Source organism: Rhipicephalus microplus, chromosome 2, assembly GCF_043290135.1.
Source record: "Rhipicephalus microplus isolate Deutch F79 chromosome 2, USDA_Rmic, whole genome shotgun sequence".
NCBI lineage: Eukaryota > Metazoa > Arthropoda > Arachnida > Ixodida > Ixodidae > Rhipicephalus > Rhipicephalus microplus.
Window position 1 is genome coordinate 63,345,713 of NC_134701.1, and position 25,404 is coordinate 63,371,116.

Sequence of the window (25,404 nt, forward strand, 5' to 3'; positions counted from 1 at the left end):
TAGAGACCCGAAGAGCCGAGCTCTCCTCTTTAACACATAGGTCTGCTGCTGGCGACGCGCCGCGGGGCTTTTTTTATGCGCACCGGGTAGATTCTTTGAGTAACCAAATGTCCAACCAGAAGCGCCGCTGGTCATGAGGTCAGAATCCTCCAATGGGATCACCGCTGGGCCGCGTCATTCTCATTGAATCTGGAGCCGCTGCACTGCACGTGGCTGCACCCAAGGACGAGTGACGTCGCCACGCATTGCGTCAGACTCGCCAGACAGGAAGGCGCCGATTGCTTCGACGGGCTCGCTGGCAGAGGTGACTCACTGCGCGTGCGCGGCAGAAAGGCACCGCCGCGTGATGACGCCGTTGAGTTGTTCGCGTCAGGCGGGCTCACGTGCTGGCCGTGACACAGATTGCCTTTTTCAGAGGCATGGACGTTCGCTGTGGACTCGCAGGCATAAGAGGAGGGAGGGGGGGAAGAGCACAGCGCCGAGACAGAGGGAATATTAATTCACGAGTTATTCATCAGAAACATTGACAACAAAATTCGCGAGAGAACACTTTGTACCACACTTAGAATGATGTGCATGAAATCTAGCAAAAGCTTGCGTTGTCTTAATACGATAATAGTTTCCCTCAAACAAGCTTGACAGCTACAATCTGCCAATGCATCTTCTACAAACCGATTACGCTAAAGTGCAAGCTCACGTCCTAGAAAACATTTTGCTGCGTAAAACTAGAGTTCGTCACCACTGCTAAAACGACTCACGTGTCGTCTAAAGACACACCAAACAGGTCTCGAAAGCTCAGGTCAAAAGCGGTTCAGAAGCTATTGCCAGTGACATCAGCATGAGGAGTTTTGGGAGCTGCGATTGAAGTGGGACTATGTGTGGAGGGAAGAAACTCGAATAGTGAAAAAGCAAGTTTAACTCAAAATCGGAGCAATATTCTCTACGTTTTACAAATAGCACTTTTCACCCAAAAATACTATGTTGGCGTAATGAGCAGAGCTTATGAGAGCTTTTTTATTATTACGAAAAATTCTTTTTAGCCCCCTCAGCCCACGCTATTTTATTATTCAGTGCAGCCCTCGCATTGCATGGAAACAGACGCTCGTAAAATTTGTTGCGATGACACATCCTCTCACGTATTTTAGTGTTGCGCACATAGTTGCGTCCTCTGCAGGGCGCGAAATCGTGAGGTGCGTTTTATCACTGGTGAACGTCTTGAGTGATGTGTTCAACGGGCAGTAGAACAACGCGGATTAAATTTAGCACCGAGTGCTTTCGTCGGTACCTTCAAAAACGATGTGCTGTGCAATGATGCAGTAGCAACAAACGTATGCCTGGTGACCCATTTCTACTAAATAAGAAACAAGGACAATGGTTGGTAACAGAGTGCTTGCTTGAATTTTGTGCATCAGTATTCCTGCTGCCCGGTTTTTTCTTGAGCATGAAGTGGCTACAATTATTCGCCTTATCGGTGAGCATATCACCAAGTTATCTATCACGATACCATTCTCATGTCTCCATACGCATGCGTAGCAGCAATTCATCGAAACATAATGCCAAAAACGTAACGCATGTAGTGTCCACTGACTTTTTGCGGTTATTAGTGTTGTGTGCAGTGCATTGGATTTAAGTTGTAATGATTGAATGAACTAAAATGCCAAAATTCTAGCGGGACTAAGTCGGCGCTTTTTTACTGTTGAAACTGACGCACACAAGCATTGTACTCGCTAAAGAATCTGCGTATGTGTGAAGCAAATGAGCAACGCTGCAGATAAGACAAGTATACGTTGTTAGCTGCTTTAATCCATCTGCAAAAGATGCCAGAAACGCCAAAGAAAAGTTTAAAGAATAAGTTTTTTGTAAATTTGAAACAAAGTAAACGATAGTACACTTGAACCTGTAAGTAGTGATGAGTTGGTGTTAGATTAGGTGGAACTGACTTGGAGTGCGCTCGTCGAAGACTCGCCGGTGATCGCCGTCGCGCGAGTCTTAGGGGCCTATAAAATATAATTTGAGATACAATGTCGCGCTAGTGCACAGACAAACAACGTCACAAGTTTCCCAGCTTTCGAGGCACATCTGCTTTAGTTTTAGCTCCGCCAGAAGTGTTCCCTTCTCACAAAGAAACCACTAAGCCACATGAACAGCTGATCAGCCGCCATTCTCTGAACGTATGGGTTTCTATAAAGCCTTCACTACCAATTGTATCTACCTTGAACAGACCTCGCAAAATCAAAAAGGCCGTGAGCGTCGTCTGCTGGCACTCTGGGCCGCCAGCTGTCTAACACAGTTTACTTTTCCAGATAAAAAGTGGAACATACTTTATTGGTCTGTCCGGCGCCAAGCGGGCAAATAAAAATTACTGCAGTTTCCCGAGTGAGAACACTGGTTAGCATAAAGAGCATACATGTTCAACTGCGATAAATGTGGTTTGTAATTTGCGACTTGCGTGTGTGTTATGAGTGAACACGAGTGAACACGCACGCACGTATGCTGCGAAAGACGATGTTTCTTGATGAGATGCTTTGGGTATTTTGAGCAAGATGGCTTTATGGTACATAAAGTGAAGGGTGAGTGGGTGTGGTTGCAGCGGTCGAAGGTCGAAATTCGCAAAGACGTGGTCGATGCACATCCCGCGAACCGTGGTCGTATGATGCTGATGCTATTGGAAGGGACGTCAGTAAGTGTGTTTGCGGATTCGTTGGCATACATTTTCAACAGCGACATCGGACGTGGAGTGACCGCACAAACCAACCGAAGAAGGGCGGCGTGCCTCGACACTGGTTATTTATAGCGAGCGCCGGCATTGGCCTGCGCCTGCGCGCATTAGCATACAACTGGCGCACGTAAAACTAAAGGTCGCGCGGAGGGGAAAAGTGTGCGCAGCGCACGCTGTGTTGAGAGAAGGAAGAGATGCACAGATGGCTGGCGGAGGAGGAGGGGAGGCTGCGGACGGTCACGGGGCATGACTAACCCCTTATGTAACATGCTCCGCATGTAAAAATTGGCCCCGTATCTGCATGTTAGACCGCAAATGTCGTCGAAAGATGATAGTCTTGCGTCTGGAGAGAGGGAACAAAACCCTTATTTGATGTTCTGCGGAAAAAGATCGGTGAATGGTATTCTGAAGGCGCTGCGTTAGAGTGCCTCGAGCATGCAGCGAAAGCTCACGAGCGCATGAAGTCACGTAACACGTGAGACATGAGCGCTATCTGGCAGTTATCCTGGAAAACGGGGCGCGTGCCGTGCACGCCCGTCTCTGAGGTGATAAGGTGTAGAACGCAAGGCACGGGTAGGTGCCACCACCATGTCGTCTTAGCAACGCGTTGGAAACACTTGTTTCATGCGAGCGTTGCATAGGCAGCGCAACGTTATAAATGCTACAATCATCAAAGTTACTTATGTATGCCTTTTCTAGAAAAAATACTCATACATAATAATGACGTGTTGTTATAGTGCCTCAGATGTGCGCAATATTTGCTTTTTAATTGACAATCGCACAGGTATAAACCCTGAACCGTGAGCAATATTGGTCGGCGCTGCGGATCAGGTCAGCCGTTCGGAGTATCGTTTGGTCACTTTGGTGCCATTTAGGGTACCGTTGAAGGTGGATAAACAGACAAATGTACAGAGATACAGACAGACCAAAACTTTTGCACCGAACGCCCCAAGAAAGACTATCATCTTTAAAAGTGTTCCACATTCTCTGTCATGGCTACTGGTGGCGCTGAATGATGCTCCCAAGTTTATTGCGCATACATGCCCCATAAAGTAGATAGTGGATAGCCACCGTGGCAGCTCAGTTGGTAGAGCATCGGATACGTTATTAGAATGTCGCAGGGGCAGTTTGTGGCCAAGGCCACTTATCATTTCATCGACTTTTATTTCTTCATATTTACATTTGAAATAATTCAAATAGCATCACTTATACTTTGCTTGGCGTAGTTGCCTCTTATATATCAAAAATTGTGTGCCTAACAATAAAACGAGCCCTCATATGTACAGTCGGGTGCACTGTTAAAGGGAACACTTGCGTAAACACCACAATTGTATTTCACCCCCTTGCAAAAATACAGTGGCCAAGATTTGCACGAAACTTCTGGTGACTGGTTGTTATGGCTCCTTTTGACAGACTAGTGCCTGGCATAAGCATTGTTTTCTTATCCATTTTGCTACTAGGGGTGCTGCAATTTGAACAGTGCTCAATGTAGTGTTTCCTTTACCTGTGGATGGTATTGTACACTTTCTTCCTTCTATGTGTTGCTGAGCCATTCAGTGTTGTCGTGATTTTAGCGCAAAGTTGACTATTGATTCCAGACATCCTCCCAATAGTCAAACAGCGAATACTAAGATAACGGTACTCAATGTTCACGGGAACAGCCCATTTTCCACCAACTTGCATTGGCGGAAGTTTACGTAACTGTCGTGTTGTAACTGTCGCGGGGCTCACCACTTACTTTCAGGGGCGAAGCTCCTCTCAGCCTAGCCGTGTCATGCGTCACGCGTGACCGAGAGAAGAGACGAGAAAAAAACATTCGGTAGATCCCAGGTACCTCGGAATCGACGTTATGCGAAGCATGCGGAGGGAAGGTTACCGCGTTGCAATTTTTTTATGGAGCGACACGTCATGAATGACTATTAGTATATGTACAAATGTTGCACGCATAGACACATGTTGAAGACTATAACCAGTTTGCTCTTGCGCAACGATGCCAACTAGAACATATGTAATAATAATAATAATAATAATAATAATACGTTTATTTCATCATCATTGTGTACATGATGACAGGGGCCCGCAGTAAAAGCTGCGAAATTCGAGGATCGTTCCAATGAAAACTAAAAAAAAACAGCTATTAGCAGCACGAGAAACTGATATGAAGCGCAAATGCTCTCGAGGATGTTCGCCCTGGACACTGCTACATAAATCGACTTCAGCGCATGGCAACTAACCACAATTGACGTTAACCTGACGTGACGGCTGTATAAAAGGAGTACATATGCATTGTTTATAAAATTGGGTAGGCAGCATGCAACCACCATTGATGTTTCACGACGACTAGCGTCTATTTGAAAAGTATTTCTGAGGCTGGCGTAGCTTTGTGGTAAAATTTTTCATAGCCCCACAGAATGCTTGGGTTATATTTCAGCTAGGACGCTGACATTTATTCTTTGCCTTCGTCAGGTCAACGGTACCACTCTCGGGTATTTCCTAATGCTCGCGCGTTAAAATTGCCCATGTGTCTCGTCATTCCTGGGTAGATACTAAGTGTCAATCACCTGTGGCACAAACCCACACACCAGCAGCACATACCCACCTGTGGGTATGTGCCACTTTCTGACGGGAAGTGTTTGACGACGTACGCAACGGCATTGTGACATTAGTAATGTCTTAATCATCACATCATATTCGTCAAACCATCTTACCCTCTCACAATGAATTTTGGTTCATGCCAAGTTAAGGGGGTGACCACGATAGTGCTCAAACGTAAGCGTCTAGATAGATAGATAGATAGATAGATAGATAGATAGATAGATAGATAGATAGATAGATAGATAGATAGATAGATAGATAGATAGATTGATGGATAGATAGACAGATAGATAAATAAATAGATAGATAGATAGATAGATAGATAGATAGATAGATAGATAGATAGATAGATAGATAGATAGATAGATAGATAGATAGATAGATAGATAGATAGATAGCCCTACTGTGTCATTGGTACATAATTTCGCGCGATGTGGTGACGGGCACTGGCGGCGGTGGCAGAAGCGGTGGTGGCGGCAGCAGCGGACAACTACAGCGCTGCGCGAGACTTGAGTTGTGATCTCATAACAACTTTCGCTGTAAAAAGAAGGCAGTATCTCCCGTAGAGTGCAATAGACGGTGCTCTTTCATAAAAGTACATTCAGACTGCAGTTGAGTGAGGATATTCTAGATGGCGCTGTACCGCTACTCCCCGATTTGCTTCTGCGCAGGCTGTGCCTGGGCACATACGTGGCCACGCAGAGAACGAGTGCCTCTGTGAGTCTCCTGGAAAGTCGTCGTACGTGGCGTATCGTCGGTGGGGCATGGACGAAGCAGAGCAGCAGGCGCGTTTAAAACGCTTGCTCTCTGCTTCCTTTACTCGGGTCTCGTCGGTGCTTCTGCATTCTAGAACGCAGCCCGACGCATGGACTTACGCACGGAGAGACGGACACATCAACGGATGAATGGACGAACGCTTCGCTTCACTCATCATCATTCACTCCGCAGGCATACTGTGATTTTTTCATTGGCGATACTCGGCATGGATCGGAGCACTAAACTCATGAGACGAAAATGTACAAGAAGAAAAAGTAAGTATCGGTAAACGTGTGCTACAACGGCTTAAAAATATGATGTCAGACACTCGATTTCAGAACAGTGGAGGCAAGAATTGAAACCCATTCTTACCAAATAAATTTAGTTTCTCTTATTCATTAATTTTTTGCTGATTATTATCTTTTGTGACAGATAGACGGTAGTCAGTTTGCTTGTTTAGTCTGCGTAAATATGTTCAACGATCTGAAAGAAATATTTCACGACAAGAAAAAGGCAGTTCTCTCTGTAACGTTCATCTTTCGAGACAGCATGCTCGCCAATCAAGTATCAAAATAAAAATCCTTTTGTTTTTCAATCGGCTTAATGTAGCGAGCACTCCTATTTATATAGATTATTGTTTAGCTGCGAATGAAAAAGTCGAGAAAAAGATATGACAGAAATTGCACATTTTATAGGATTTTGTTGCGCATGCATGTCAAGTTATTGATGCCTGGATCAAAGTGATGCTATTGAAATATTTATTACAGAACTCCTGTATACGTATCCTTCTCGTTGCTTGCCTTCATAAAGGTGGTGAATGCATGTCGTATAAAGCTTTACTGTGAAAATCTATCATAAACCTTCATTGCTGTTATTCAGGAGTTGGTGAAAATGTTTAATACAGTGTGGAAGCATATAATCAAATACGTCTGACACTCGAAAGGATTTGGTTACATTACTCATTTACTATTATTTACCTTCGTTTAGTGCGGCATGAACTTTATAAGCAGATAAGACTTTTGTAGCGTAGACAATCATTCCGAGGTACACTCACAAGAATTTTGTCAAATTAAGAATGTCATGAATATATTGTTATCAATACGCGTCGGGTGATGTCGCCCGTATGTCTATGAAGCACAAAATTGTCATTTTAATTTATACATAATATTTATGTTCCTTCAGCTTCTGAGTGTAAAAGAGTGGAATTTCAGGAACCCTGTGAAGTGACATCATTTATAGGACTTACGCCTTATTATATAGGTGCACCCCAATGAATTTGTAACTATAGTGTGGGCGATAACAATTCCTTTGGTGAAAACTTCAGAGCCAGGTCATTTGTAAGCCACGGTGGTGTTCAGCCTAAAGTTCGAGTGCGATGACAGAAAAAGGTAATCCAGGTTTCTCACGAGTGATATCTGTTTATGAAAACAGTATTTCAAAATAGAACTTCAAGGAAAGAGCTTTGGCTTGACAATCTGACTGGCAATCGAAGAAAAACGGACATAGCATTTTGGTTGCTGTAGCATACTACTGTTACATCATTTTCTAGTGTTTTTTTTCTTTATTTACCCGAGCTTGAACAATGAATACTCCAACATGTATCCACGTTTGATTTGTTTAAGGTAAGAAATATAAAAAAGCGCCATGATATATACCGAGAAAGGGCGTACGTCGTCGCGTCTTAGTATAAAGTGGCTCGCAAGGTTTTCTAAAGCAAATTGAGACTTGTTGTTCTAGGAATAGATCCAGTGGTTTCCCGTTCGTCGATAGGATCAAGTCAAAGCTGTGCTACAGTGATTTGGCGCTAAATTTGCCTCTGACCTTTAGGGACAGCTGCCTGCTTGAGAGGACAGTGTCATTGCTTTACATAGGATAGAACAATTTCGGACAAATTTCATGCACATCCCGTTTCATGTAATTAGAGTGCTAAGCTTATGTCATATACCGAGATGACTTTCATGTTAGAAGTCCGATTTTGTGGCAGGTATGTTTGAATGCGTATGAAGGTCAGAATATTATTCCCCCGTGTGTATGTGGACAATTTAGCCGCTAGGATAATGAGAGCAAGGAGCGTTGTTAACCTAGGCATCAAATCAGGCTGATGCTTGGTCTTTCTCTACCGGCATGCCAGGAGTTATGAAGGTGATATTAAAAAGTCACATTCAAGTTCACAATCAAAGCGCAATTTATGCGAAATCTGAAATGTTTAATAATAGCAAATATAAAACATATAAGCGTAGATTATACAGGAGGAGGTGCCATATCATAAGGCTGAAAGGGGACTGCATTAGAAAACTACATGTCACTAAGTACAAAAATGGCAGCAATAGAATGGTTAATATCCATGATTATAAAAGCAAACCAAACGCACATGCATGATCAATGCAGCAAAACGCAGTTTATTAACGCCCAGCGTAGATTTGTACACATTCTTGACACGTGAACTTCCAAAAAGTGTTATCTAGATGCAGAGCGCCGTCAAAACAACCCATTCCCTCTAGTTTCCTCTCAGTGAATACTGCGCTGTGTTTCAAAGCTTCTGTGCCGCTCCCTTGTAATTTTAGAGAATTTGCATATGACATTGTTGACGTGGTGTTGGTTACGTATGCAAGATTGTCGGATTCCGTTCGAAGCAAATATTTTCCAGTGGTTGATAAGTACGATCCCCGTGATATCCGAGACATTTTTCGGAACACGTTTGTTTCATGTAATTTTGCCGACTACTCATTACTTCGCAGAAAACAGGGTGACGAGACCGATTGTCTGCAGCTGGCAGAGCACGCGTTAGGATAAGGAGCACGGACCTTCTATTGCTGCGGCTGGATCTCCCGCGTAGCGGCCGGTAGATGGACGGCTGGTCGCTATCCCAATCACGGCCATCTCTCCAGTTGGGATAGCCACCACTGCAACAGGATAAACAGGTGCGCTAGTTTATAGTTCATATTGGTTCAGCGAACTGGCAGTGTGGAGACACACAACACACAGAGAAGAGCCACAAAGAACAAGTGCTCTTCCTGTTGTGTGTTGCCACACTCCCACTAAACCAGTTGTTAGTGAGCGCTCGTGCTGTGCGGCCCTTCATTGTCTGTTGTTTGCTCCCGAACTCCCAGTAAACCAGTTGTTAGTGAACGCTCGTGCTGTGTGGCCCTGCATCGTCTGTTGCATGTTCCCGCACTCCCAGTAAAGCAGTTGTTAGTGAGCGCTCGTGCTGTGTAGCCCTTCATTGTCTGTTGTGTGTTCCCGCTCACCCAGTAAAGCAGTTGTTAGTGAGTGCTCGTGTCGTGTGACCCTTAATTGTCTGTTATGTGTTCCCGCACTCCCAGTAAAGCAGTTGTTAGTGAGCGCTCGTGCTGTGTAGCCCTTCATTGTCTGTTATGTGTTCCCGCACTCCCAGTAAAGCAGTTGTTAGTGAGTGTTCGTGCACTGTGGCCCTTCATTGTCTGTTGTGTGTTCTCGCACTCCCAGTAAAGCAGTTGTTAGTGAGCGCTCGTGCTGTGTAGCCCTTCATTGTCTGTTGTGTGTTCCCGCTCTAACAGTAAAGCAGTTGTTAGTGAGCGCTCGTGATGTGTTACTTTTAATTGTCGGTTATGTGTTCCCGCACTCCCAGTAAAGCAGTTGTTAGTGAGCGCTCGTGCACTGTGACCCTTGATTGTCTGTTGTGTGTTCCCACACTCCCAGTAAAGCAGATGGTAGTGAGCGCTCGTGATGTGTGGCCCTTCATTGTGTGTTGTGTGTTCCCGCACTCCCAGTAAAGCAGTTGTTAGTGAGCGCTTGTGCTGTGCGGCCCTTCATTGTGTGTTGTGTGTTCCCGCTCACCCAGTAAAGCAGTAGTTAGCGAGCGCTCGTGCTGTGTGACCCTTAATTGTCTGTTATGTGTTCCCGCACTCCCAGTAAAGCAGTTGTTAGTGAGCGCTCGTGCTGTGTAGCCCTTCATTGTCTGTTATGTGTTCCCGCACTCCCAGTAAAGCAGTTGTTAGTGAGTGTTCATGCACTGTGGCCCTTCATTGTCTGTTGTGTGTTCTCGCACTCCCAGTAAAGCAGTTGTTAGTGAGCGCTCATGCTGTGTAGCCCTTCATTGTCTGTTGTGTGTTCCCGCTCTAACAGTAAAGCAGTTGTTAGTGAGCGCTCGTGATGTGTTACCCTTAATTGTCTGTTATGTGTTCCCGCACTCCCAGTAAAGCAGTTGTTAGTGAGTGCTCGTGCACTGTGGCCCTTCATTGTCTGTTGTGTGTTCCCACACACCCAGTAAAGCAGCTGTTAGTGAGCACTAGTGATGTGTGGTCCGTCATTGTGTGTTGTGTGTTCCCGCACTCCCAGTAAAGCAGTTGTTGGTGAGCGCTTGTGCTGTGCGGCCCTTCATTGTGTGTTGTGTGTTCCCGCACTCCCAGTAAACCAGTTGATAGTGAACGCTCGTGCTGAGTGACCCTTCATTGTCTGTTGTGTGTTCCCGCACTCCCAGTAAAGCAGTTGTTAGTGAGCGCTTGTGCTGTGCGGCTCTTCATTGTGTGTTGTGTGTTCCCGCTCACCTAGTAAAGCAGTTGTTAGTGAGCGCTCGTGCTGTGTGACCCTTAATTGTCCGTTATGTGTTCCCGCACTCCCAGTTAAGCAGTTGTTAGTGAGCGCTCGTGCTGTGAAGCCCTTCATTGTCTGTTATGTGTTCCCGCACTCCCAGTAAAGCAGTTGTTAGTGAGTGTTCGTGCACTGCGGCCCTTCATTGTCTGTTGTGTGTTCTCGCACTCCCAGTAAAGCAGTTGTTAGTGAGCGCTCGTGCTGTGTAGCCCTCCATTGTCTGTTGTGTGTTCCCGCTCTAACAGTAAAGCAGTTGTTAGTGAGCGCTCGTGATGTGTTACCCTAAATGTCGGTTATGTGTTCCCGCACTCCCAGTAAAGCAGTTGTTAGTGAGTGCTCGTGCACTGTGGCCCTTCATTGTCTGTTGTGTGTTCCCACACTCCCAGTAAAGCAGCTGTTAGTGAGCGCTCGTGATGTGTGGCCCTTCATTGTGTGTTGTGTGTTCCCGCACTCCCAGTAAAGCAGTTGTTAGTGAGCGCTTGTGCTGTGCGGCCCTTCATTGTGTGTTGTGTGTTCCCGCACTCCCAGTAAACCAATTGATAGTGAAAGCTCGTGCTGAGTGACCCTTCATTGTCTGTTGTGTGTTCCCGCACTTCCAGTAAACCAGTTGTTAGTGAATGCTCGTGCTGTGTGGCCCTGCATCGTCTGTTGCGTGTTCCCGCATTCCCAGTAAAGCAGTTGTTAGTGAGCGCTCGTGCTGTGTGGCCCTTCAATGTCTGTTGGTGTTCCCAAACTCCCAGTAAAGCAGTTCTTAGTGAGTGCTCGTGCTGTGTGGCCCTGCATCGTCTGTTGCGTGTTCCCGCATTCCCAGTAAAGCAGTTGTTAGTGAGCGCTCGTGATGTGTGGCCCTTTGTTGTGTGTTGTGTGCTCCCGCACTCCCAGGAAAGCAGTTGTTAGTGAGCGCTTGTGCTGTGCGGCCCTTCATTGTGTGTTGTGGTTTCCCGCACTCCCAGTAAACCAGTTGATAGTAAACGCTCGTGCTGAGTGACACTTCATTGACTGTTGTGTGTTCCCGCACTCCCAGTAAACTAGTTGTGAGTGAACGCCCGTGCTTTGTGGCCCTGCATCGTCCGTTGCGTGTTCCTGCATTCCCAGTAAAGCAGTTGTTAGTGAGCGCTCGTGCTGTGTAACCTTTTATTGTCTGTTGGTGTTCGTGCACTCCCAGTAAAGCAGTTGTTAGTGAGAGCTCATGCTGTGCGGCTCTTCATTGTCTGTTGTGTGTTCCCACACTCCAGTAAAGCAGTTCTTAGTGAGCGCTCGTGCTGTGTAGCCCTTCATTGTCTGTTGTGTGTTCCCGCACTCCCAGTAAACCAGTCGAGAGTGAACGCTCGTGCTGAGTGACCTTTCATTGTCTGTTGTGTGTTCCCGCACTCCCAGTAAACCAGTTGTTAGTGAGTGCTCGTGCTGTGTGGCCCTTCATTGTCTGTTGTGTGTTCCCGCACTCCCAGTAAAGCAGTGGTTAGTGAGCGCTCGTGCTGTGTGGCCCTTCAATGTCTGTTGGTGTTCCCGCACTCCAAGTAAAGCAGTTGTTAGTCAGAGCTCATGCTGTGCGGCCCTTCGTTGTCTGTTGTGTGTTCCCGCACTCCCAGTAAAACAGTTGATAGTGAACGCTCGTGCTGAGTGACCCTTCATTGTCTGTTGTGTGTTCCCGCACTCCCAGTAAACCAGTTGTTAGTGAGCGCTCGTGCTGTGTGGCCCTTCATTGTCTGTTGTGTGTTCCCGCACTCCCAGTAAAGCAGTTGTTAGTGAGCGCTCGTGCTGTGTGGTCCTTCATTTTCTGTTGGTGTTCCCGCACTCCCAGTAAACCAGTTAGTGAGCGCTCGTGCTGTGTGGCCCTTCATTTTCTGTTGGTGTTCCCGCACTCCCAGTAAACCGGTTAGTGAGCACTCGTGCTGTGTGGCCCTTCATTGTCTGTTGGTGTTCCCGCACTCCCAGTAAAGCAGTTGTTAGTGAGAGCTCATGCTGTGCGGCCCTTTATTGTCTGTTGTGTGTTTCCGCACTCCCAGTAAAGTAGTTGTTAGTGAGTGCTCGTGCTGTGTGGCCCTTCATTGTCTGTTGGTCTTCCTGCACTCCCAGTAAAGCAGTTGTTAGTGAGAGCTCACGCTGGGCGGCCCTTCATTGTCTGTTGTGTGTTCCCGCACTCCCAGTAAAGCAGTTGTTAGTGAGCGCTCGTGCTGTGTAGCCCTTCATTGTCTGTTATGTGTTCCCGCACTCCCAGTAAGCAGTTTTTAGTGAGTGCTCGTGCACTGTGGCCCTTCATTGTCTGGTGTGTGTTCCCGCCCTCCCAGTAAACCAGTTGATAGTGAACGCTCGTGCTGAGTGACCCTTCATTGACTGTTGTGTGTTCCCGCACTCCCAGTGAACCAGTTGTGAGTTAACGCTCATGCTGTGTGGCCCTGCATCGTCTGTTGCGTGTTTCCGCATTCCCAGTAAAGCCGTTGTGAGTGAGCGCTCGTGCTGTGTGGCCTTTCATTGTCTGTTGGTGTTCCCGCAGTCCCAGTAAAGCAGTTGTTAGTGAGAGCTCATGCTGTGCGGCCCTTCATTGTCTGTTGCGTGTTCCCCCACTCCCAGTAAAGCAGCTGTTAGTGAGTGCTCGTGCACTTAGGCCCTTCATTGTTGTGTGTTCCCGCTCTCCCACTAAAGCAGTTGTTAGTGAGCGCTCGTGCTGTGTGACCCTTCATTGTCTGTTGGTGTTCCCACACGCCCAGTAAAGCAGCTGTTAGTGAGCGCTCGTGATGTGTGGCCCTTCATTGTGTGTTGTGTGCTCCCGCACTCCCAGTAAAGCAGTTGTTAGTGAGAGCTTGTGCTGTGCGGCCCTTCATTGTGTGTTGTGTGTTCCTGCACTCCCAGTAAACCAGTTGATAGTGAACGCCCGTGCTGAGTGACCCTTCATTGACTGTTGTGTGTTCCCGCACTCCCAGTAAACCAGTTGTGAGTGAACGCTCGTGCTGTGTGGCCCTGCATCGTCTGTTGCGTGTTCCCGCATTCCCAGTAAAGCAGTTGTTAGTGAGCGCTCGTGCTGTGTGGCCTTTCATTGTCTGTTGGTGTTCCCGCACTCCCAGTAAAGCAGTTGTTAGTGAGAGCTCATGCTGTGCGGCCCTTCATTTTCTGTTGTGGGTTCCCACACTCCCAGTAAAGCAGTTGTTAGTGAGCGCTCGTGCTGTGTAGCCCTTCATTGTCTGTTATGTGTTCCCGAACTCCCAGTAAAGCAGTTGTTAGGGAGTGCTCCTGCAGTGTGGCCCTTCATTGTCTTTTGTGTGTTCCCGCTCTCCCAGTAAAGCAGTTGTTAGTTAGTGCTCGTGCTGTGTGACCCCTAATTGTCTGTTGTGTGTTCCCACACTCCCAGTAAAGCAGTTGTTAGTGAGCGCTCGTGATGTTTGGCCCTTCATATTCTGTTGTGTGTTCCCGCACTCCCAGTGAAGCAGTTGTTAGTGAGCGCTTGTGCTGTGCAGCCCTTCATTGTGTGTTGTGCGTTCCCGCACTCCCAGTGAACGAGTTGTTAGTGAACGCTCGTGCTGAGTGACCCTTCAATGTCTGTTGTGTGTTCCCGCACTCCCAGTAAAGCAGTTGTTAGTGAGCGATCGTGCTGTGTGGCACTTCATTGTTTGTTGGTGTTACCGCACTCCCAGTAAAGCAGTTGTTAGTGAGAGCTCATGCTGTGCGGCCCTTCATTGTCTGTTGTGTGTTCCCGCACTCCCAGTAAAGCAGTTGTTTGTGAGCGCTCGTGATGTGTGGCCCTTCATTGTCTGTTGTGTGTTCCCGCACTACCAGTAAAGCAGTTGTTAGAGAGCGCTTGTGTTGTGTGGCCCTTCATTGTGTGTTGTGTGTTCCCGCACTCCCAGTAAACCAGTTGTTAGTGAACTCTCGTGCTTAGTGGCCCTTCATTGTCTGTTGTGTGTTCCCGTACTCCCAGTAAAGCAGTTGTTAGTGAGCGCTCGTGCTGTGTGGCACTTCATTGTCTATTGGTGGTTCCATGCTCTCAGTAAAGTAGTTGTTAGTCAGAGCTCATGCTGTGTAGCCCTTCATTGTCTGTTATGTGTAACTCCCAGTAAAGCAGTTGTTAGTGAGCGCTCGTGCTGTGTGGCACTTCATTGTCTGTTGGTGTTCCCGCACTCCAAGTAAAGCAGTTGTTAGTTAGAGCTCATGCTGTGCGGCCATTCGTTGTCTGTTGTGTGTTCCCGCACTCCCAGTAAACCAGTTGATAGTGAATGCTCGTGGTGAGTGACCCTTCATTGACTGTTGTGTGTTCCCGCACTCCCAGTAAACCAGTTGTGAGTGAACGCTCATGTTGTGTGGCTCTGCATCGTCTGTTGCGTGTTCCCGCAATCCCAGTAAAGCCGTTGTTAGTGAGCGCTCGTGCTGTGTGGCCTTTCATTGTCTGTTGGTGTTCCCGCAGTCTCAGTAAAGCAGTTGTTAGTGAGAGCTCAAGCTGTGCGGCCTTTCATTGTCTGTTGTGTGTTCCCACACTCCCAGTAAAGCAGCTGTTAGTGAGCACTAGTGATGTGTGGTCCGTCATTGTGTGTTGTGTGTTCCCGGTCTCCCACTGAAGCAGTTGTTAGTGAGCGCTCGTGCTGTGTGACCCTTCATTGTCTGTTGGTGTTCCCACACGCCCAGTAAAGCAGCTCTGAGTGAGCGCTCGTGATGTGTGGCCCTTCATTGTGTGTTGTTTGCTCCCGCACTCCCGGTAAAGCAGTTGTTAGTGAGAGCTTGTGCTGTGCGGCCCTTCATTGTGTGTTGTGTGTTCCTGCACTCCCAGTAAACCAGTTGATAGTGAACGCTCGTGCTGAGTGACCCTTCATTGACTGTTGTGTGTTCCCGCACTCCCAGTAAACCAGTTGTGAGTGAACGCTCGTGCTGTGTAGCCCTTCATTGTCTGTTATGTGTTCCCGCACTCCCAGTAAAGCAGTTGTTAGTGAGTGTTCGTGCACTGTGGCCCTTCATTGTCTGTTGTGTGTTCTCGCACTCCCAGTAAAGCAGTTGTTTGTGAGCGCTCGTGCTGTGTAGCCCTTCATTGTCTGTTGTGTGTTCCCACACTCCCAGTAAAGTAGTTGTTAGTGAGCGCTCGTGCTGTGTAGCCCTCCATTGTCTGTTATGTGTTCTCGAACTCACAGTAAAGCAGTTGTTAGTGAGTGCTCGTGCAGTGTGGCCCTTCATTGTCTGTTGTGTGTTCCCGCTCTCCCAGTAAAGCAGTTGTTAGTGAGTGCTCGTGCTGTGTGACCCTTGAATGTCTGTTGTGTGTTTCCACACTCCCAGTAAAGCAGTTGTTAGTGAGCGCTCGTGATGTGTGGCCCTTCATTGTCTGTTGTGTGTTTCCGCACTCCCGGTAAAGCAGTTGTTAGTGAGCGCTTGTGCTGTGCGGCCCTTCATTGTGTGTTGTGCGTACCGCACTCCCAGTAAACCAGTTGTTAGTGAACGCTCGTGCTGAGTGACCCTTCATTGACTGTTGTGTGTTCCCGCACTCCCAGTAAACCAGTTGTGAGTGAACGCTCATGTTGTGTGGCCCTGCATCGTCTGTTTTGTGTTCCCGCATTCCCAGTAAAGCCGTTGTTAGTGAGCGCTCGTGCTGTGTGGCCTTTCATTGTCTGTTGGTGTCCCCGCAGTCCCAGTAAAGCAGTTGTTAGTGAGAGCTCATGCTGTGTGACCCTTCATTGTCTGTTGGTGTTCCCACACGCCCAGTAAAGCAGCTGTTAGTGAGCGCTCGTGATGGTTGGCCCTTTATTGTGTGTTGTGTGCTCCCGCACTCCCAGTAAAGCAGTTGTTAGTGAGCGCTTGTGCTGTGCGGCCCTTCATTGTGTGTTGTGTGTTCCCGCACTCCCAGTAAACCATTTGATAGTGAACGCTCGTGCTGAGTGACCCTTTATTGATTGTTGTGTGTTCCCGCACTCCCAGTAAACCAGTTGTGAGTAAACGCTCATGCTGTGTGGCCCTGCATCGTCTGTTGCGTGTTCCCGCATTCCCAGTAAAGCAGTTGTTAGTGAGAGCTCGTGCTCTGTGGCCTTTCATTGTCTTTTGGTGTTCCCGTACTCCCAGTAAAGCAGTTGTTAGTGAGAGCTCATGCTGTGCGGCCCTTCATTGTCTGTTGTGTGTCCCACACTCCCAGTAAAGCAGTTGTTAGTGAGCGCTCGTGCTCTGTAGCCCTTCATTGTCTGTCATGTGTTCCCGAACTCCCAGTAAAGCAGTTGTTAGTGAGTGCTCGTGCAGTGCGGCCCTTCATTGTCTTTTGTGTGTTCCCGCTCTCCCAGTAAAGCAGTTAGTGAGTGCTCGTGCTGTGTGACCCCTAATTGTCTGTTGTGTGTTCCCACACTCCCAGTAAAGCAGTTGTTAGTGAGCGCTCGTGATGTGTGGCCCTTCATTGTCTGTTGTGTGTTCCCGCACTCCCAGTAAAGCAGTTGTTAGTGAGCGCTTTTGCTGTGCAGCCCTTCATTGTGTGTTGTGCGTTCCCGCACTCCCAGTAAACCAGTTGTTAGTGAACGCTCGTGCTGAGTGACCCTTCAATGTCTGTTGTGTGTACCCGCACTCCCGGTAAAGCAGTTGTTAGTGAGCGCTCGTGCTGTGTGGCACTTCATTGTTTGTTGGTGTTAGCGCACTCCCAGTAAAGCAGTTGTTAGTGAGAGCTCATGCTGTGCGGCCCTTCATTGTCTGTTGTGTGTTCCCGCACTCCCAGTAAAGCAGTTGTTAGTGAGCGCTCGTGGTGTGTGGCCCTTCATTGTCTGTTGTGTGTTCCCGCACTACCAGTAAAGCAGTTGTTATTGAGCGCTTGTGCTGTGTGGCCCTTGATTGTGTGGTGTGTGTTCCCGCACTCCCAGTAAACCAGTTGTTAGTGAACTCTCGTGCTGAGTGGCCCTTCATTGTCTGTTGTGTGTTCCTGTACTCCCAGTAAAGCGGTTTTTAGTGAGCGCTCGTGCTGTGTGGCACTTCATTGTCCATTGGTGGTTCCGCGCTCTCAGTAAAGCAGTTGTTAGTCAGAGCTCATGCTGTGTAGCCCTTCATTGTCTGTTGTGTGTTCCCACACTCCCAGTAAAGGAGTTGTTAGTGAGCGCTCGTGCTGTGTGGCCCTTCATTGTCTGTCGTGTGTTCCCGTACTCCCAGTAAAGTAGTTGTTTGTGCGCGCTGATGCTGTGCGGCCCTTCATTGTTTGTTGTGTGTTCCCACACTCCCAGTATAACAGTTGTTAGTGAGCGCTCGTGCTGTGTGGCCCTTCATTGTCTGTTGTGTGTACCTGCACTCCCAGTAAAGTAGTTGTTAGTCAGCGCTCGTGCTGTGCGGCCCTTCATTGTCTGTTGTGTGTTCCCGCACTCCCAATAAAGCAGTTGCTAGTGAGCGCTTGTGCTGTGAGGCCCTTCATTGTCTGTTGTGTGTTCCTACACTCCCAGTAAAGCAGTTGTTAGTGAGTGCTCGTGCACCGTGGCCCTTCATTGTCTGTTGTGTGTTCCCGCTCTCCCAGTAAAGCAGTTGTTAGTGAGCGCTCGCGCTGGGTGACCCTTAATTGTATGTTCTGTGTTTCCACACTCCCAGTAAAGCAGCTGTTAGTGAGCGCTCGTGATGTGTGGCCCTTCATTGTGTGTTGTGTGTTCCCGCACTTTCAGTAAAGCAGTTGTTAGTGAGCGCTTGTGCTGTGCGTCCCTTTATTGTGTGTTGTGTGTTCCCGCACTCCCAGTAAACCAGTTGATAGTGAACGCTCGTGCTGAGTGACGCTTCATTATCTGTTGTGTGTTCCCACACTCCCGGTAAAGCGGTTGTTAGTGAGCGCTCGTGCTGTGTGGCACTTCATTGTTTGTTGGTGTTACCGCACTCCCAGTAAAGCAGTTGTTAGTGAGCGCTTGTGCTGTGCGGCCCTTCATTATCTGATGTGTGTTCCCGCATTCCCAGTAAAGCAGTTGTTAGTGAGCACTTATGCTGTGTGGCCCTTAATTGCCTGTTGTGTGTTCCCACACTCCCAGTAAAGGAGTTGTTAGTGAGCGCTCGTGCTGTGTGGCCCTTCATTGTCGGTCGTGTGTTCTCGTACTCCCAGTAAAGTAGTTGTTTGTGCGCGCTGATGCTGTGCGGCCCTTCATTGTTTGTTGTGTGTTCCCACACTCCCAGTAAAACAGTTGTTAGTGAGCACTCGTGCTGTGTGGCCCTTCATTGTCTGTTGCGTGTACCTGCACTCCCAGTAAAGTCGTTGTTAGTGAGCCCTCGTGCAGTGTGGCCCTTCATTGTCTTTTGTGTGTTCCCGCTCTCCCAGTAAAGCAGTTGTTAGTTAGTGCTCGTGCTGTGTGACCCCTAATTGTCTGTTGTGTGTTCCCACACTCCCAGTAAAGCAGTTGTTAGTGAGCGCTCGTGATGTTTGGCCCTTCATATTCTGTTGTGTGTTCCCGCACTCCCAGTGAAGCAGTTGTTAGTGAGCGCTTGTGCTGTGCAGCCCTTCATTGTGTGTTGTGCGTTCCCGCACTCCCAGTGAACGAGTTGTTAGTGAACGCTCGTGCTGAGTGACCCTTCAATGTCTGTTGTGTGTTCCCGCACTCCCAGTAAAGCAGTTGTTAGTGAGCGATCGTGCTGTGTGGCACTTCATTGTTTGTTGGTGTTACCGCACTCCCAGTAAAGCAGTTGTTAGTGAGAGCTCATGCTGTGCGGCCCTTCATTGTCTGTTGTGTGTTCCCGCACTCCCAGTAAAGCAGTTGTTTGTGAGCGCTCGTGATGTGTGGCCCTTCATTGTCTGTTGTGTGTTCCCGCACTACCAGTAAAGCAGTTGTTAGAGAGCGCTTGTGTTGTGTGGCCCTTCATTGTGTGTTGTGTGTTCCCGCACTCCCAGTAAACCAGTTGTTAGTGAACTCTCGTGCTTAGTGGCCCTTCATTGTCTGTTGTGTGTTCCCGTACTCCCAGTAAAGCAGTTGTTAGTGAGCGCTCGTGCTGTGTGGCACTTCATTGTCTATTGGTGGTTCCATGCTCTCAGTAAAGTAGTTGTTAGTCAGAGCTCATGCTGTGTAGCCCTTCATTGTCTGTTATGTGTAACTCCCAGTAAAGCAGTTGTTAGTGAGCGCTCGTGCTGTGTGGCACTTCATTGTCTGTTGGTGTTCCCGCACTCCAAGTAAAGCAGTTGTTAGTTAGAGCTCATGCTGTGCGGCCATTCGTTGTCTGTTGTGTGTTCCCGCACTCCCAGTAAACCAGTTGATAGTGAATGCTCGTGGTGAGTGACCCTTCATTGACTGTTGTGTGTTCCCGCACTCCCAGTAAACCAGTTGTGAGTGAACGCTCATGTTGTGTGGCTCTGCATCGTCTGTTGCGTGTTCCCGCAATCCCAGTAAAGCCGTTGTTAGTGAGCGCTCGTGCTGTGTGGCCTTTCATTGTCTGTTGGTGTTCCCGCAGTCTCAGTAAAGCAGTTGTTAGTGAGAGCTCAAGCTGTGCGGCCTTTCATTGTCTGTTGTGTGTTCCCACACTCCCAGTAAAGCAGCTGTTAGTGAGCACTAGTGATGTGTGGTCCGTCATTGTGTGTTGTGTGTTCCCGGTCTCCCACTGAAGCAGTTGTTAGTGAGCGCTCGTGCTGTGTGACCCTTCATTGTCTGTTGGTGTTCCCACACGCCCAGTAAAGCAGCTCTGAGTGAGCGCTCGTGATGTGTGGCCCTTCATTGTGTGTTGTTTGCTCCCGCACTCCCGGTAAAGCAGTTGTTAGTGAGAGCTTGTGCTGTGCGGCCCTTCATTGTGTGTTGTGTGTTCCTGCACTCCCAGTAAACCAGTTGATAGTGAACGCTCGTGCTGAGTGACCCTTCATTGACTGTTGTGTGTTCCCGCACTCCCAGTAAACCAGTTGTGAGTGAACGCTCGTGCTGTGTAGCCCTTCATTGTCTGTTATGTGTTCCCGCACTCCCAGTAAAGCAGTTGTTAGTGAGTGTTCGTGCACTGTGGCCCTTCATTGTCTGTTGTGTGTTCTCGCACTCCCAGTAAAGCAGTTGTTTGTGAGCGCTCGTGCTGTGTAGCCCTTCATTGTCTGTTGTGTGTTCCCACACTCCCAGTAAAGTAGTTGTTAGTGAGCGCTCGTGCTGTGTAGCCCTCCATTGTCTGTTATGTGTTCTCGAACTCACAGTAAAGCAGTTGTTAGTGAGTGCTCGTGCAGTGTGGCCCTTCATTGTCTGTTGTGTGTTCCCGCTCTCCCAGTAAAGCAGTTGTTAGTGAGTGCTCGTGCTGTGTGACCCTTGAATGTCTGTTGTGTGTTTCCACACTCCCAGTAAAGCAGTTGTTAGTGAGCGCTCGTGATGTGTGGCCCTTCATTGTCTGTTGTGTGTTTCCGCACTCCCGGTAAAGCAGTTGTTAGTGAGCGCTTGTGCTGTGCGGCCCTTCATTGTGTGTTGTGCGTACCGCACTCCCAGTAAACCAGTTGTTAGTGAACGCTCGTGCTGAGTGACCCTTCATTGACTGTTGTGTGTTCCCGCACTCCCAGTAAACCAGTTGTGAGTGAACGCTCATGTTGTGTGGCCCTGCATCGTCTGTTTTGTGTTCCCGCATTCCCAGTAAAGCCGTTGTTAGTGAGCGCTCGTGCTGTGTGGCCTTTCATTGTCTGTTGGTGTCCCCGCAGTCCCAGTAAAGCAGTTGTTAGTGAGAGCTCATGCTGTGTGACCCTTCATTGTCTGTTGGTGTTCCCACACGCCCAGTAAAGCAGCTGTTAGTGAGCGCTCGTGATGGTTGGCCCTTTATTGTGTGTTGTGTGCTCCCGCACTCCCAGTAAAGCAGTTGTTAGTGAGCGCTTGTGCTGTGCGGCCCTTCATTGTGTGTTGTGTGTTCCCGCACTCCCAGTAAACCATTTGATAGTGAACGCTCGTGCTGAGTGACCCTTTATTGATTGTTGTGTGTTCCCGCACTCCCAGTAAACCAGTTGTGAGTAAACGCTCATGCTGTGTGGCCCTGCATCGTCTGTTGCGTGTTCCCGCATTCCCAGTAAAGCAGTTGTTAGTGAGAGCTCGTGCTCTGTGGCCTTTCATTGTCTTTTGGTGTTCCCGTACTCCCAGTAAAGCAGTTGTTAGTGAGAGCTCATGCTGTGCGGCCCTTCATTGTCTGTTGTGTGTCCCACACTCCCAGTAAAGCAGTTGTTAGTGAGCGCTCGTGCTCTGTAGCCCTTCATTGTCTGTCATGTGTTCCCGAACTCCCAGTAAAGCAGTTGTTAGTGAGTGCTCGTGCAGTGCGGCCCTTCATTGTCTTTTGTGTGTTCCCGCTCTCCCAGTAAAGCAGTTAGTGAGTGCTCGTGCTGTGTGACCCCTAATTGTCTGTTGTGTGTTCCCACACTCCCAGTAAAGCAGTTGTTAGTGAGCGCTCGTGATGTGTGGCCCTTCATTGTCTGTTGTGTGTTCCCGCACTCCCAGTAAAGCAGTTGTTAGTGAGCGCTTTTGCTGTGCAGCCCTTCATTGTGTGTTGTGCGTTCCCGCACTCCCAGTAAACCAGTTGTTAGTGAACGCTCGTGCTGAGTGACCCTTCAATGTCTGTTGTGTGTTCCCGCACTCCCGGTAAAGCAGTTGTTAGTGAGCGCTCGTGCTGTGTGGCACTTCATTGTTTGTTGGTGTTAGCGCACTCCCAGTAAAGCAGTTGTTAGTGAGAGCTCATGCTGTGCGGCCCTTCATTGTCTGTTGTGTGTTCCCGCACTCCCAGTAAAGCAGTTGTTAGTGAGCGCTCGTGGTGTGTGGCCCTTCATTGTCTGTTGTGTGTTCCCGCACTACCAGTAAAGCAGTTGTTATTGAGCGCTTGTGCTGTGTGGCCCTTGATTGTGTGGTGTGTGTTCCCGCACTCCCAGTAAACCAGTTGTTAGTGAACTCTCGTGCTGAGTGGCCCTTCATTGTCTGTTGTGTGTTCCTGTACTCCCAGTAAAGCGGTTTTTAGTGAGCGCTCGTGCTGTGTGGCACTTCATTGTCCATTGGTGGTTCCGCGCTCTCAGTAAAGCAGTTGTTAGTCAGAGCTCATGCTGTGTAGCCCTTCATTGTCTGTTGTGTGTTCCCACACTCCCAGTAAAGGAGTTGTTAGTGAGCGCTCGTGCTGTGTGGCCCTTCATTGTCTGTCGTGTGTTCCCGTACTCCCAGTAAAGTAGTTGTTTGTGCGCGCTGATGCTGTGCGGCCCTTCATTGTTTGTTGTGTGTTCCCACACTCCCAGTATAACAGTTGTTAGTGAGCGCTCGTGCTGTGTGGCCCTTCATTGTCTGTTGTGTGTACCTGCACTCCCAGTAAAGTAGTTGTTAGTCAGCGCTCGTGCTGTGCGGCCCTTCATTGTCTGTTGTGTGTTCCCGCACTCCCAATAAAGCAGTTGCTAGTGAGCGCTTGTGCTGTGAGGCCCTTCATTGTCTGTTGTGTGTTCCTACACTCCCAGTAAAGCAGTTGTTAGTGAGTGCTCGTGCACCGTGGCCCTTCATTGTCTGTTGTGTGTTCCCGCTCTCCCAGTAAAGCAGTTGTTAGTGAGCGCTCGCGCTGGGTGACCCTTAATTGTATGTTCTGTGTTTCCACACTCCCAGTAAAGCAGCTGTTAGTGAGCGCTCGTGATGTGTGGCCCTTCATTGTGTGTTGTGTGTTCCCGCACTTTCAGTAAAGCAGTTGTTAGTGAGCGCTTGTGCTGTGCGTCCCTTTATTGTGTGTTGTGTGTTCCCGCACTCCCAGTAAACCAGTTGATAGTGAACGCTCGTGCTGAGTGACGCTTCATTATCTGTTGTGTGTTCCCACACTCCCGGTAAAGCGGTTGTTAGTGAGCGCTCGTGCTGTGTGGCACTTCATTGTTTGTTGGTGTTACCGCACTCCCAGTAAAGCAGTTGTTAGTGAGCGCTTGTGCTGTGCGGCCCTTCATTATCTGATGTGTGTTCCCGCATTCCCAGTAAAGCAGTTGTTAGTGAGCACTTATGCTGTGTGGCCCTTAATTGCCTGTTGTGTGTTCCCACACTCCCAGTAAAGGAGTTGTTAGTGAGCGCTCGTGCTGTGTGGCCCTTCATTGTCGGTCGTGTGTTCTCGTACTCCCAGTAAAGTAGTTGTTTGTGCGCGCTGATGCTGTGCGGCCCTTCATTGTTTGTTGTGTGTTCCCACACTCCCAGTAAAACAGTTGTTAGTGAGCACTCGTGCTGTGTGGCCCTTCATTGTCTGTTGCGTGTACCTGCACTCCCAGTAAAGTCGTTGTTAGTGAGCCCTCGTGCAGTGTGGCCCTTCATTGTCTTTTGTGTGTTCCCGCTCTCCCAGTAAAGCAGTTGTTAGTTAGTGCTCGTGCTGTGTGACCCCTAATTGTCTGTTGTGTGTTCCCACACTCCCAGTAAAGCAGTTGTTAGTGAGCGCTCGTGATGTTTGGCCCTTCATATTCTGTTGTGTGTTCCCGCACTCCCAGTGAAGCAGTTGTTAGTGAGCGCTTGTGCTGTGCAGCCCTTCATTGTGTGTTGTGCGTTCCCGCACTCCCAGTGAACGAGTTGTTAGTGAACGCTCGTGCTGAGTGACCCTTCAATGTCTGTTGTGTGTTCCCGCACTCCCAGTAAAGCAGTTGTTAGTGAGCGATCGTGCTGTGTGGCACTTCATTGTTTGTTGGTGTTACCGCACTCCCAGTAAAGCAGTTGTTAGTGAGAGCTCATGCTGTGCGGCCCTTCATTGTCTGTTGTGTGTTCCCGCACTCCCAGTAAAGCAGTTGTTTGTGAGCGCTCGTGATGTGTGGCCCTTCATTGTCTGTTGTGTGTTCCCGCACTACCAGTAAAGCAGTTGTTAGAGAGCGCTTGTGTTGTGTGGCCCTTCATTGTGTGTTGTGTGTTCCCGCACTCCCAGTAAACCAGTTGTTAGTGAACTCTCGTGCTTAGTGGCCCTTCATTGTCTGTTGTGTGTTCCCGTACTCCCAGTAAAGCAGTTGTTAGTGAGCGCTCGTGCTGTGTGGCACTTCATTGTCTATTGGTGGTTCCATGCTCTCAGTAAAGTAGTTGTTAGTCAGAGCTCATGCTGTGTAGCCCTTCATTGTCTGTTATGTGTAACTCCCAGTAAAGCAGTTGTTAGTGAGCGCTCGTGCTGTGTGGCACTTCATTGTCTGTTGGTGTTCCCGCACTCCAAGTAAAGCAGTTGTTAGTTAGAGCTCATGCTGTGCGGCCATTCGTTGTCTGTTGTGTGTTCCCGCACTCCCAGTAAACCAGTTGATAGTGAATGCTCGTGGTGAGTGACCCTTCATTGACTGTTGTGTGTTCCCGCACTCCCAGTAAACCAGTTGTGAGTGAACGCTCATGTTGTGTGGCTCTGCATCGTCTGTTGCGTGTTCCCGCAATCCCAGTAAAGCCGTTGTTAGTGAGCGCTCGTGCTGTGTGGCCTTTCATTGTCTGTTGGTGTTCCCGCAGTCTCAGTAAAGCAGTTGTTAGTGAGAGCTCAAGCTGTGCGGCCTTTCATTGTCTGTTGTGTGTTCCCACACTCCCAGTAAAGCAGCTGTTAGTGAGCACTAGTGATGTGTGGTCCGTCATTGTGTGTTGTGTGTTCCCGGTCTCCCACTGAAGCAGTTGTTAGTGAGCGCTCGTGCTGTGTGACCCTTCATTGTCTGTTGGTGTTCCCACACGCCCAGTAAAGCAGCTGTTAGTGAGCGCTCGTGATGGTTGGCCCTTTATTGTGTGTTGTGTGCTCCCGCACTCCCAGTAAAGCAGTTGTTAGTGAGCGCTTGTGCTGTGCGGCCCTTCATTGTGTGTTGTGTGTTCCCGCACTCCCAGTAAACCATTTGATAGTGAACGCTCGTGCTGAGTGACCCTTTATTGATTGTTGTGTGTTCCCGCACTCCCAGTAAACCAGTTGTGAGTAAACGCTCATGCTGTGTGGCCCTG

At 48.6% G+C, this 25,404-nt stretch overlaps 1 protein-coding gene across 2 annotated transcripts in view; it reads right to left on the reverse strand.

Moving 5' to 3' along the window:
* LOC119169872 (arginine kinase-like) overlaps positions 1–25,404 on the reverse strand; it is a 169,161-nt gene that overhangs the window by 99,437 nt on the left and 44,320 nt on the right. Inside the window, exon 4 of one of the 2 annotated variants that reach the window (XM_075886510.1) lies at positions 8,875–8,973. The exons of the other annotated variant lie outside the window; for it this stretch is intronic. Coding sequence (XP_075742625.1) covers positions 8,875–8,973 — 99 coding nt within the window. The remainder of the gene's footprint in view (positions 1–8,874; positions 8,974–25,404) is intronic. 2 annotated transcript variants of the gene reach the window in all.